Source organism: Vicia villosa, linkage group LG3, assembly GCF_029867415.1.
Source record: "Vicia villosa cultivar HV-30 ecotype Madison, WI linkage group LG3, Vvil1.0, whole genome shotgun sequence".
NCBI classification, from domain to species: Eukaryota; Viridiplantae; Streptophyta; class Magnoliopsida; order Fabales; family Fabaceae; genus Vicia; species Vicia villosa.
Genome location: NC_081182.1, coordinates 119,728,217 through 119,742,003, shown reverse-complemented (window position 1 = coordinate 119,742,003; position 13,787 = coordinate 119,728,217). Strand labels below are relative to the sequence as shown.

At 34.6% G+C, this 13,787-nt stretch overlaps 2 protein-coding genes across 3 annotated transcripts; both read left to right on the top strand.

Annotated features, from left to right (window-relative positions):
- The first annotated feature begins 7,239 nt into the window (after positions 1–7,239).
- LOC131656594 (putative disease resistance protein At5g05400) lies at positions 7,240–11,890 on the top strand. Of its 2 annotated transcripts, none has more exons than XM_058926275.1 (3): positions 7,240–7,393; positions 7,749–10,806; positions 10,932–11,890. In XM_058926275.1, exon 2 carries the CDS (start codon positions 7,762–7,764, stop codon positions 9,790–9,792), a length of 2,031 nt encoding a protein of 676 aa, XP_058782258.1. In that variant the 5' UTR covers positions 7,240–7,393; positions 7,749–7,761; the 3' UTR covers positions 9,793–10,806; positions 10,932–11,890. The 2 variants fall into 2 exon arrangements, with proteins under 2 accessions (XP_058782258.1, XP_058782259.1); XM_058926276.1 differs by having other exon boundaries at positions 7,746–10,806.
- Positions 9,940–11,524, top strand: LOC131658878 (uncharacterized). The gene is made up of 3 exons (XM_058928127.1): positions 9,940–10,806; positions 10,932–11,447; positions 11,501–11,524. Exons 1-3 carry the CDS (start codon positions 9,940–9,942, stop codon positions 11,522–11,524), a joined length of 1,407 nt encoding a protein of 468 aa, XP_058784110.1.
- Positions 11,891–13,787: the final 1,897 nt, after the last annotated feature.

Below are 13,787 nucleotides of genomic sequence, written 5' to 3'. Positions count from 1 at the left end.
CACTTCCAAGAAGAACTATTAAGCAACTACTACAAAGAGTATTGTCTCACATATAAATGTATGCATGAGGGGAGAAATAAATATGTTATGCACTATTTTTCCCTTCACCATGGTTTTGTCCCACTGGGTTTTCATGGTAAGGTTTTTAAAGAGGCAGTTCTCATTCAAAGGATATTGTACTCTTTTTCCTTCACTAGATCTTTTCCCAATGGATTTTTTCTAGTAAGGTTTTAACGAGGCATATCCAAAATAATCATCCAAGGGGAAGTGTTATGAATAATTGGAAGATTGTCCGTCAAGCATCTTATTCCTTATTTATAATATTTTGTATTTATTAGATTGTTTGTATATTATCCTATAAATAGGACCAACCTCATTGTAAAAGATACACCAATGAAATAATACAAAATTATTCTCATCTTTCTCTCTTCTCTTTTATCTTCTTTCTCCTTATTTTATAAAAAAAAAAAAGTGAATCAAAGGTTTATGATATTTTGTATCTACTTTTCTTTTAAGTAATTCAAAGGTTTATGAATTACAAAATCACATATTTTGTAACTCCTTTTAATTTTAATTATTAGTTAAAAGGTTTATGATATTTTGTAACTCCTTTTCTTTAATTATATTCATAATCATATTTTTTGTTCCATCCATAATCACTTTACATATAAATATGTGATATTGAGTTATGATCATTGTCTACAAACAATTTTTTAATGGTATGATTTGATTCTGTATAAATTTTTTTATTTCTATTCATGCACTTATATTGATTTTTGTGAAAGAATACAAACTCAAATTATTTTATTTAAATATTTAAACTCTTTTTTTATTGATTTAACTTCTGTTAATTTAATATGGTAATTTTCTTTCTAATTTTATTTTATTTCTTCATATGAATATGGTTTTTTTATGTGAATTAGGTAAGGATAGGTTTATGATACATCATTTTTGTTTGAGAAGTCTATGAAATGGTTGTTCATGTAAGTATATATTTTTATATGTAATAATTGTATAAATCAATTATTTTTCTATTGATACATTTTTTTTCTTAGTTTGTTTTTCTATCTTCTTTTCTCATTTTCTTTTGTTTATTAATGTGTGGTTATTTTTCATGTGAACCAGGAAAAAAAGATAAATCTAAACAATAAATGAAATGAATATGTTGCCAAATTCACTAACCAATGACATATATTACAAAATTTTATCTAATAGAACACACATATTTTCTTCAGAAAATTTTTTCAAGAATCATTTGACCTCCCTGATTTAGTTTTTTTAATTTATAATTTGACCTTCATGATCCTAATTTTAAAATAAATACTTGAGCTCTTTAAATATTTTTTATTTTATTAAATAAAATATGAAAGATATGTTTTTGAAGATATTGAGTAAGTATTATATTATTTAAAAATATTATTATCTAAAAATCTCATCATTTTTTTTATTATTGATTAGCAATTATTTATTACCAAACTTATGATTTCTTTAATTTTTTATAAGTTATATTTTTTACTATTCATATCCCTTTTAAACATTAAATAATTATCATCAAAGGACTTATTTATTAAATACAATATATATTTAACGGTCACGATTCATTGACGGTGTAAAATTGCTTTACACTGTCGGTGCATATCAATTAAATTCTTTAAAAATTGAAAATTAAAAATTAAAATCAAACGTAGCCAGTCAGTCATGGTTTAAGAGTATAAAAATATTAATTTAGTATTTATAAAATTAAAAAATAAAATCAAACGTGGCAGTTCAGTCACGGTTTAAAAATATAAAAAAAGTTGGTTTGAAAAAAATATTAACACAAGAATTAATATGGTCCGATTAAATTTTATAAGGGATTAAATCGAATCCTTTTTTGTGAGAGACTAATTTAGACAGTGTCATTTTTGTGAGGGACTAAAATAAGTCTTCAATGTTTTTATTTTATCACTGTTGATTCTCAACATAATTGACCTAACCTAAGCTAAAAAAGTTCATTCTTTTTTGTTCAAAATTATCTTAGAAATTATTTGGGAATGAAAATTTAGGAGTTGATTAGTTTCCCCATCTCACACGTATTCACACAAAGTGAAAGAGTGATTTTGAGATAAAAGAACCCGCCTACCCACCCTTGTACTTCGGTTCGGGTGAAAGGGTCGAAACACAATGTTTCCCCTAATCTTCAAAACCTAGATGATCATCTACAGACTACAGTTGCTTCACTCCAGATATCTCTTACAACAACAAAGGGGGGATGGAGGGGAAAGAGGAAATATAAGCGGTGTCATCAATTAAGAGGATTGTTCCCTTATGTGGTAGTAGTGCCTCCACTCGGAGGAATGCACATCTTCACACACATGAGAATAGATCACAAAACAAGTAAATAAAAGTAAAAAAAAGCGAAAGAAACTTAAAACTTACTGGTAAATGAAGATCACAAGTTGTTCTTGGCTGAGACATAGCCATACCCAAATCCTCTAATCCGAGCCAGGGGAGCTACAAGTTGTTCTTGGCCGAGACCCATCCCACAAGAATTTTGGTTACCCGAGGCCAGAATATAAACACAGTTTAGAAAATCAAGTGTATCCAACAATCATGGTATGTTAGATACAAAAGTCATATGATCTATTGGAATGTTCCTTACATAAATTCTAAATTTTTTGGTGGCGTATTACATATACCTTTAATTTTAATGCGAGCTCATTTTCTTTATTATATATAATGGGAAGCAAAAAAATGAAAAATAAACTTTCTTTGTGACTTTTCAAAGTTCATCCGAAAAATGTAAAGATATTTATACCATAACAGCTATCCGCTATGTTTTAACATCTTAGTGGTGATAAGATATATTCAACTGTTTATGTTTTTGAGTTTATATTATCAATATATCACAATCATTAATATATAACTTTAAGAGTAGTTATGATTAAAGTATAGTAATGTTGAAAATGATCTGAAAATTATAATTGATTGACAATATACAAAAGTTTTATATTGACGTAGTATATAAATTAATTAAATCGCTGCTAAAATAATAAATGGAATCACATAACTAAGATGTGACAATTATAACTTTCTTAATATTTACAATTTCAACTCTTCTGCAAGAGATTTTATAAAGCAGCAAGAAACATCTTAAATTTATGCTAGTTTATGATATCTTGTTGGTAGCCTCTAATTAATTTAGGGTACACCAGAAACATGACTTGCACTACCATTTAATATTAATACCTTATTTGGAGCCTAATGATGCACTTGACAGTATATGAATAAATATTAGTATAGTCAATTATTACTACATATATTAAAGGGTTAAATAAGTTTTTGGTCCCTATAAAATTACCAAATTTCGTTTTAAGTCCCTTCAAATTTTTCCTTCAAATTTCAGTCCCTACAAAATTTTCCGTCTAAAAAAATGGTCCCTGACGTTAAAAGCCACTAACGGCTGCTGACGTGTCAAGACAGTTGGAAATTTTTTAAACCATTTGTTAATTGTTTTAATCCAGCGTGTTATTAAAGGGACCACTCATCATTCCTTTGCCCTAATTCCTCTTCTTCATCTTCTGCCTCCATCGTGACCTATATTCCTCATCTTCTTCTTTTGCCCTAATTCCTCATTCATTGTCACTTTGTGCTTCTTCTTCGTTCTTTCGTTTTAGTTCTTCTTCGTTCATCGTGACCTATGTCGTCTGTTTCAGTGAAATCGCGATTTGGTGGTAGGTTTTGTGGGTGTCAAGCTCGGATGGTGATGTATCAATGTAACAATGGACCAAATAAGGGGAGGTTGTTTTGGAGATGTCCTTACTGGAAGAATGCTGATACTTGTAATCTATTCATATGGGCTGAAGATGTTGGTGAAAATTCTGGAAATGAAGATCTTACCATTAGGAATTCAGAGTTTGAAGTCATGGAATCTGTGGGATATATGAAGTCATTGTATGAGGATGCAAGGAAGAAGAACAAGAACTTAAAGGCCAAGTTGAAAATATTGGAATTTCATGGAAAAATAAAGATGTTGGTTCTTGTTATGTCCTTTATGATTAATTTGTATTTTGTGTTCAAGTGTAATTACTGAGTTGTTTAGGCTTGTGAACACTTGTTAATGTAGTTTGGTTATGTTCATTGTTTGATGTATTTGTTTGATGTTCTTGTTTAATGAAATACAATGTAGTTCTTGTTTCAATTTTGTTTGTTATGATACACATAAATGAAAAACCAAAGCAACTGATAACATAAGAGTGGTTCATAATACATCTTAGATTCAGTACAAAACAAAAGAGATACATCCAAAAGTGGTTCATAATACATCACACAAATGTTTCAAAGTAAATAACAAAACAGTAGGACAATTTTGGATCACTGAGTCAAGCTCTTTTGGATGTCAGCCCATGGCTTTCTCCCACTAGCACTGCTCACAGTAGAGTCTTCCTCAGGAATTACAAATGGATCATTTTGATCCCTTCCAGGCCCCTGTATATTTTTTGTCTTCAAAGTCCTTAGTCTATCACTCTTTCTAATTGGAGATGCAGCAAGATTGGACTTTTTCCTTGGTGATATCATTACCTTCACCTGTTAAGACAAAAAACAGTTAACAATGGTTTATAAACATAGCATGCCAAGGTATATCACCACTTGTTACAAACTTACAGGGTCACTCCTAGTTGACATAGTTGACTTGTTGGCAGCTTTGGACACCTTTGGAGCAATGGATGGTTTGACAGGTTTTGGAACCTTGGGGCATTTCCCAATAAAGGACTTGGGACAAGATCTTTTACTCTTGACAGGACTAGTATCAATTCTCAATGGTGCAATATCAAGTATTTCCTCATCATCTAACAAGGCCTCCAATTCATCAGGATCAATTCCACAATACATTTTCATTGCCTCAGCTGAACTGACAGTGTTTTGTGAATGAGGCACATCTTCATTGCTATGAGGCACATCTTCATAATCTCTCCTTTGTAATTCTCTACCTTCTCCCTAAGAGTGGCAAACCTACCCATTAGATAGTTCCTAATCCATTCAAACATGGTAAGTATAGGTTTATCCCTTTGCATCAAAATAGTAGCATTAAAAGATTCACTTAGGTTGTTCATAAGAACATCACACTTAGAGTAGAAGGGAAAGGCATGCTTACACCACTTATTCTTGGCCCTGCACCTTTCCCCATCATTTTTGGCAAACTTAACTTCCCTGCCGTTCAACACATTGTGTTCCAGTACAACCTTTTTAAATTGCTTCAGAGATGAAAATTCCATTCCAACCTTGAACGTAAATTCCTTTCTAAGTTTTTCATCATCCCTAAACCTTATCACTGAAGGCCTACCATCATCACTATCATCATCTGCCCCACTATCAAGCTCATCTGTTAAGTATTCATCATCAATTAAATGTTTCCTTTCCATCTCTTCTGTCATCATTCCTGTATGTATTCCACCTAGGGATGTCAATTGCATATGTTAATGGGGATCCCTGTGGGGAATATCTGTGCGGAGATCCGAAGTTGGGGATTTTTTTCCCCGTGGGGATGGGGATGGAGGGAAAAGTTCCCCCGATAACACTTTGGGGCGGGGATTGGGAAAGTATCCTCCGTCCCCGTGGATTCCCCGACTCCGAAGATATATGTTAATTTATATATTTTATATATTATATTATTATATAATTTTACAATGTATTAGAAAATGAAGAGTCATTAGAAGTTATATATTTGTCACACATAATCAACCACTTGCGCTGGACGACATCGGTATTGTGGTAGTAAATTAGTGGAAGCACGGTAGCAAGAAGTTATGTTACTATTTATTTATTTTTTCGTAAAAAATATTAGCAACATCAAGTTCTTTTGCTTTTTTTTATTTATTATTGATGCAAGATGTATTTTGATTTTTTTTATAAAATAAAGATGCAAATATATGCGTTTTAAAAAATACAGAAAAAAAACAAAATACTAGTGTCATAGTTTTGATCAAAAAGTGTAGAAATTTTCTTAAGATTCGATCTCCGTGGATATCCATGGGGATCTGTGGGGATGGGGATGGAGGGAAATATTCCCCCGTGGCGGGGATTGGAGATGGGGACTAAATTTGGGGGCGGGGCGGGGAGTGGAGAAGCATCCTACGAACAATATCTGCCCCGTTGACATCCCTAATCCCACCTGCACCATTTTCTACTCCACCTGCACCATTTTCTACTCCACCTGCACCAGAATTGTTGATCTCTTCACCTACATCTTCATCAATATCATTCATCCTCTCCTCTTCACTATCTTCAAAATGTATGCCATCCAAAGAGTCTTCACTTGATTCACCATCTTCACTTTCCTCCACATTAACATTTTCTTTTTCTTTTGGCTCAGTATATATCTCAATATCAGACTTTGTCTCCTCAGCACACATAGCTAACAATGTTGCATCCTCATCATTAACAAGTGGTTTTAGATCATTTTCAAGTGAGCCATGTTCGGACTTCCACCACATTTTCACATCTTCCTTTATAAATGAAGCATCCAAAGCCTTAAGTAAATCACATGCTTCAAAATATGACCAGAAATCTGGGTCCTGACCAGCTATAGCAAAAACATCGCCCCCTTCATATGTTACCCCTTCATCTCTTACAAATTTTCCTTTGGTAAAAAAGACAACCTTAAATAACCTCATTCCCTACACATTTCAAGTTAACCAATGGTATATCAGACAGTGAGTTGACAACAAAATAAAACCCTAAACAATGGTATATGGCATGCAAGGAACAACCAACCCTAAACAAGATTCAAGACAGAAATCTCGCAATTATTAAACAATAGAATGAGAAAGTGGGACTTACCTTGTCGTTTTTTGGGACCGGAGCACTCAAAACCAGGAGTTTTCGTTGTTGGGACCACTTGAATGAAAAGGCAAAGAAAGGATGAGAGAAGAGGGACCACGATGAAGTCTTGAGAGAGAAGAGGGACCAGAAGAAGAAGAAGAGGAAAAGATAAGGGTGGATTGTCCCTGTACACGCTGGATTAAAACAATTAACAAATGGTTTAAAAAATTTCCACCTGTCTTGACACGTCAGCAGCCGTTAGTGGCTTTTAACGTCAGGGACCATTTTTTTAGACGGAAAATTTTGTAGGGACTGAAATTTGAAGGAAAAATTTGAAGGGACTTAAAACGAAATTTGGTAATTTTATAAGGACCAAAAACTTATTTAACCCTATATTAAACTATTGAATAGAGGGATTAGGTTGAGAGGAAGAGGAAACAAAACAGTTGACCAAACCATAAAATGTGTAAGCAGAACTTTGTTATATGTGATTATGTTAAAGACTAACTAAAGTGCAAGCACAAGGATCCTTCTCTCAATCTGTTATTTCCCACTGAGCTCATCTCAAAGTGCATCTACTTCTTGAGATAAGGTATGATGCTTTTCCATTATGAATATGGTCAAATACATTTGGTGATGTCCAAACTAGATCTATTACTTAAATTTGAATAATGCCAAACACAAAGTTGGCCTTTTGACATTTTTCGCCAATCCCAAAATAAGTTTTTTGTCCTAAATTATTAGCCATTTCAATGTGACACTTAAATTTTGACAAGGTTTACTAAATTTTTACGTGATAAAAAGTTAATATTTCTTTAGGACCAATCTCGTACTTGTACATGACAAATATTGAGATGTTAATTTGTCATCAAGAAATTAAGTGACCAAACCATATATATCATATTGATGGATTTTTTCTTGAATTGTGTAAATGATTTTATTAGCAGGTTGTCTTAAATTATGGCAAATATTGTTGTGACCATCGCAAGTAATGTGGGTAAATATTTGGCGGGACCAGCCATTCGCGAACTTCAATACCTTCTTTGTGTTAATAATGTAATCAATCTTCTTGAGAATGAAAGAGAGGCGCTGTCGGCTGAAAGAGACAACTTGCAGACTCGTGTGGCACAAGCCAAAGAGAGAACTGAAGTAATTGAAAAGCCAGTGGAGAAATGGTTGAATGATGTGGAAAATCTCCTTAAAGAGGTGGAGATTCTCGTACAAAGGACAAAGACGGACCTCAATTGTTTTCAAGGATGGTTTCCAACGTGTAGCCGGTATCTATTATGCAAGGAAATGGTAAAGAAGATAGAGGCAATGGAGAAATTCAAAGGTAAGAGTAATGACATTAATCCATTTTCTCATCTTGCTCCACTACCAGGTATTCAGTATCAGTCATCCAAAGATTTCATTTACTTTGAGTCAACAACAATGGCTTATAGTCAAATCTGGGAAGCACTCGAGGATGATGGTGTCTCTATAATTGGTCTGCATGGAGAGGGAGGATGTGGAAAAACAGCCCTTGTAACAGAAGTTGGCAAAAAGGCTGAGGAATTGGATATGTTTGATAAGGTTATATCAATCACAGTGTCTCGAACTCCAAATATTAGAAGCATTCAAGGAAGAATTGCAGATATGTTAAACGTGAGATTGGGGGAAGAAAGTGAAGAGGGAAGAGCACAACGTTTGTGGTTGTGTTTACAAGAAAAGAAGCGAGTTCTTATAATAGTAGACGATATATGGAGAGGGTTTCATTTGATGGATATAGGGATTCTCTTAGACAATGTTAACAAACGAACATGGAAGATCCTCATAACCACTCATAGCGAGCGTATTTGTACATCAATGGAATGCCAAAAGACTACTCATTTGGAGCTCTTGTCTGAAGATGAATCTTGGACTTTCTTCCAAAAATTTGTAAGAGTAGATAACATACACTCCAAAAATTTGCCACGGGAAATCTGCAATGAATGCGAAAGACTTCCCCTAACAATCAAAACTGTGGCGTTGTCATTAAAAGGAAGGGATGAAAGTGAATGGCATCGGGCATTAGAGAAATTGAGGGATTCAAAGGAATCTAATGATGAAGGAGGAGTGGCTGCTACTTTTAACTGCCTTAAATTATGCTTTGGTTATTTGCTAAGGCCAGAAACAAAACAACTCTTTCTGATGTGTTCTCTTTTTCCCGAAGACTATCACATTCCAATAGAAGATTTGTTGAGGTATGCAGTTGGATTGCGTGCAGAAGAAAGATTATCGTTACCGTCAAGAAGAAGCTTATTTGAAGCAGACATCAGCCAACTTTTAGACTCAGGTTTGCTGATGCGAGGTTCCGTGAAGATGCACGACGTGGTTCGTGACGCAGCCTTATGGTTTGCAAATAGATCAAAGAATTGCAAAATAATGGTAAATGTGGACAAACCACTTAGCATTGTGGCAGGGGACAACAAAATAAGAGATTGTTTTGCAGTATCCTCATGGTGGTATAATGAAAGTCCCTCTTTCTGTCAACTGCATGCTCCAAATCTTAAAATTCTATTGCTAAATATAAGTTCTCTTGGGTCATTTAATTCCTATGTTTTATTGCGTTTGACATTTGAAGGAATGCAAGGGCTTGAGGTGTTGTCTCTAACCATCAACTACAAAAGAGTACGATTATCACTACCTCCCTCAATCCAACTGTTGAGAAATGTTCGAACTTTGCGCTTAAATGGATTGGAGTTTGGTGACTTATTTTTCATACCTAGCTTAATAAGACTTGAGATTCTTGACTTGCGACGTTGTAAGTTCAACGAACTTCCTATTGAAATAGGAAAACTCTTAAGCCTAAGGCTGCTAGATTTGTCAGAATGTCATATTTTTAGAAGTTACTACTATAATGGAGCAATAGGAAAATGTTTACAACTAGAGGAACTATATGCTTCAGCATGCTACCCAGAAGAGTATGTTTCTGAGATCAGTATGGATATCAGTATCCTCCCAAATTTATAAAGGTTTAAATTTAGTGATCAAATCACACTAAAATTAAAGGATTGTAATATCTCAAATTTGAGGACAACTGAAAAAACAATTCTGCAAATAGGTAAATATGTTTCTTTGACAGGCCTCCATGGAGGATGTAAAAATATCATTCCAGATATGGTTGGAATTGTGGGAGGCATGAAAGATTTGACTTCTCTCCTTCTTAAAAGATGCAAAGAGATAAAATGCATCGTCGATGCAACCTATGATTTCAAGGAAGATGATTTGATTCCCAACTTGGCCGAGTTAAGACTTCAACGGTTGGAAAATTTGACAGTATTGTGTCGAGGTCCACCTCTGGAAGTACTGCGCTACTTTGAGAAACTAGAACTACTTGATATTCAATTTTGCAAGCAGTTACACATCATTTTTCCTATGGAATGTAAGTTACGAAATCTTAAGATCCTCAGGTTACAAGATTGCTGGACCGATGGAGTACTTTTCTCAGCATCTGTTGCTCAAAGTCTGCAGCAACTAGAAGAACTAAGTATAATTGATTGCAATGAATTGAAGCATATAATTTCTGCAAGTGGAAGTGAACATGATGATGGCTTTAATACTAGGGAGGAAATAATTCCAATTCCAACGAGTTCTCCTTTTTTGATGACCAATCTAAGGGAAGTTAACATTGTCGGTTGTAGAAGTTTAGAGTCGATATTCCCAATGTGTTATGTTGAAGGACTAAACCAATTGCAAAAGCTGGAAATATCATCATCTCCTAAGCTGAAATATGTGTTTGATGAATATGGTCATGAACACCTTTCATCACACCAATACAAGAACCAGGTCATGCTTCCTCGTTTGGAATCTCTCAGTCTCGATAATCTTAACAATTTCATTGGGATGTGTCCAGAGAATTGTCAAGCAAATTGGCCATCTCAGACACTGAGGATAATGGACATAAATAATTGTCCGAGAGTGGATCTACTACGGTTGAATTTGCAGGTTGGCAATGATAAGAGACGACGTAATCATCTGAATGAAGTGAGTACTCGTTAAAATGCTTTATAGTTTTTGTAGAATAAATACCATTTTTGTTTTTTATATTTATAATACTACCCAATCCAATAATATTACTTGGTTATTTACCTTTGGATATTCCATTTCAGATTTGGAGTTTCCAGTGTCTTCAACATTTAACAGTGGGCAATAATGAAAAATTGAAATATTTGTTCTTCATGAAAACACATAGAAGCCTACCAGAGTTGATTGAACTTAGTGTTTACGGTTGTCAAGAATTGGAACAAATTGTTGCAGCAAGTGAAGAACTTCTACAGCTTCCCCGTGCTAAAGTTTATTTTCCGAAGCTAAAAGATATATATGTCGATAACTGCAACAAGTTGAAAAACCTTTTCCCTCTTGCTATGGTCAGAATGCTTCCACAACTAAGCGTGCTTAATATAACAAATTGTACTGGAGTGGAAGAGGTTTTTAGACATGGTCCCGGAGGAGACGATATTATCAGGAAATTTGAAGTTGTGCTTCCATACTTGGCATGTATAATCTTGGATGATCTACCTAATTTTATAGATATCTGCCATGGTTATAAGTTACCTGATGTTGAACTTCTACAACTCTGCATATCTAACTGCCCCAAAATTGTTCCAAGCTTAAAAAAAGTTCAGGTAACTCTTTTCCTTGTTAACTTGAATACTTTAATTTTTTTTTCTTCATTTAGTTCAATGTTAGGATAATGAGATAGAAACAAACATCGAAGCTTCATTTTGAATATTGCTTACTGAAGATAAATTCCTTGAACATAAAAATGCAACATAAATGCAAACTAAAGAATTCAAATATATCATTTGAATGTACCTGGTGTGAAGATATTTCATCTGCTAACCTGCTAATCGAATTTTTTATTTTGTTGTTGAAAAGGATGAAACTCAATAAATATTCGGGTTAAGTAGATGAAGATTCTTTTTACAGATATGAATGAGAATTTTTCACGGTCATCTACAGATGGATCATCATCATTTTATTTGTTTAGACTTTACATTACAACTTGTATTGAATAACAATGTGGTTAGTTGCATATGAATTTTGAACTCTGAATGTGCTATATTATTTAAGTGTACTTAGATTATAGATATTTCATCAGCTAATTTGAGAATGCACTGAAGCTGGTTGAATTTTTCCATCACGAGGTGTAAATATCAAGGGAATAATTTTGCCTTGAGCTGGAGATGTGGATGGGAGGCCCATTAACATTGAGCCGGACTTGTAGTTCTTTTTTTTATCAGGATGCTTTTGCCCATTGTAACACTTGCTGCTAAATAATTAAGACAATTTCTTTATAGATCTCTTATATAGAAATTTCAAAAACGCCTCTATATTTCAGAAGTGTAGTATCTCCGAAGGTGATTTCGGATGTGCACTTCCGAAAATACCATTTTTTTTAGAAAAAAAATATGCATTTAAAAATGCACTTCCGAAAACACTTGTTTTTTTTTAAAAAGTGACTTCGGATGTGCACTTCCAAAACCACCCTTTAGGATATTTCGGAGATGCACTTCCGAAATATTGTCTGATGCAGAAAACAAATAACAAACCAACGAAACTTTGATTTATCATAGATAGTGTTAAATACAGGTAGTTGAGGATGGGTTAACATTTTGATAACGTCGGCTCCCGATCTTTGTAGTTTCGCATCCAACTCGATCAGACATTTCGAAGAATATCGATCAAAAATTGACCACACAACCGCTAAATCTTCGTCGTTCTTGACCTCAAATGGGGTGAACTGGACGTCTCCCTCGTCGTCAAGTGAAGGCGAACAGTACTCAAGCTTGACAACCTTCCGATTTTTCGGCTTTTTCAAGAGAGAGTTAAGCGTCAGTATCAAGACGTAGCTCTTTTGTATGATGTGTCATCCACTGACAAGACGTAGTCGGAATAGGACGCCTCGGTTTTAAAAAACTTGCACAAAGTGGCGCGATCTTAGATACCCGATACAAATGACGCGGTCGGACGCGTCTAAAGGTGGGCGACTTGGAAGCGGAAAAATGTCTCCAAAAATCCAAATCTCGTCAAATTGACACACACCCGGTCGTACGCACTTGCTATAAAATAGCCCATCTCGGGGAATGACATCCACTTTGAAACCGGTGCGTGACCGGTTAGTGATGGAACAAGGGAATCATGAATTTTATCAAAGTTTTCTTGTTTCTCATAAAGTCGGTCGTAGATGTCCCTGTGCCAAGTCAACTCCCAAATAAGTGCCCGTCGAATAAAAGTGTAATTTTCTTCTCCTTTTTCGAGCAAACCGGCAACGACCCGATACCCACAATTATCGTCGGTACCCACATCAACTATATTATCAATATATTTGTGCATAAATAGCGGCATCTCATCAATGTAAATCGTCGGAGGTTTTTTAATTGGAGGTGTGCGAGGCAGCTTCGAAATACGTGCTCCTTTGTTAGCACTACACTTGGACTTTGGTGTGGGTGAATCTAGGATCAATGCATCAACATGTTCACAATAAGAAGGATCTCGTTTAGTTGATGTGTCATCTTGGGTACTTTTCGACTATTTAGGTGCACATTTGGTTTTAACCGGTTGAGATGGAGGTTTCAAATCGGTGGTCTCCGGAAACAAAAAATTTCGCAATTGTTCTTTTATGTGCTCTTTCAACTCGTCGGAGATGGTAATTTTGAATTCACCCTCTTTTGCCAGTTCGAAATCATCAAAACAGAGCTTTTTCCAATGATCGATTACTTCATCAGTACGTGTGATCCTCGGTTTTTGTGAGATACAAACTGACTCTTCTTTTATTTTTGAGTTTTGAAAATCAGAGAGTCGCCACCGACTTTTATTTTATCCAATTAAGGAAAGGTTTATAAAAGAAACAGAAAAAAGACCTTTAAGAGATTTTGGGTAAGGGGGTAGGTTATACAAAGGGAAGGTGTTAGCACCCTTTGTATCCATGGTTATCCATGGGCTCTTAATTGCTTAGCTCACTT

Excerpts from the sequence above, each read along its gene's own strand:
- LOC131656594 (XM_058926275.1), top strand. The coding sequence starts at position 7,762 with ATGGCAAATATTGTTGTGACCATCGCAAGTAATGTGGGTAAATATTTG.
- LOC131658878 (XM_058928127.1), top strand. The coding sequence starts at position 9,940 with ATGGTTGGAATTGTGGGAGGCATGAAAGATTTGACTTCTCTCCTTCTT. Across the intron at positions 10,807-10,931 it reads GACGTAATCATCTGAATGAA|ATTTGGAGTTTCCAGTGTCT; the intron begins GTGAGTACTCGT and ends ATTCCATTTCAG. Across the intron at positions 11,448-11,500 it reads CAAGCTTAAAAAAAGTTCAG|TTCAATGTTAGGATAATGAG; the intron begins GTAACTCTTTTC and ends TTCTTCATTTAG.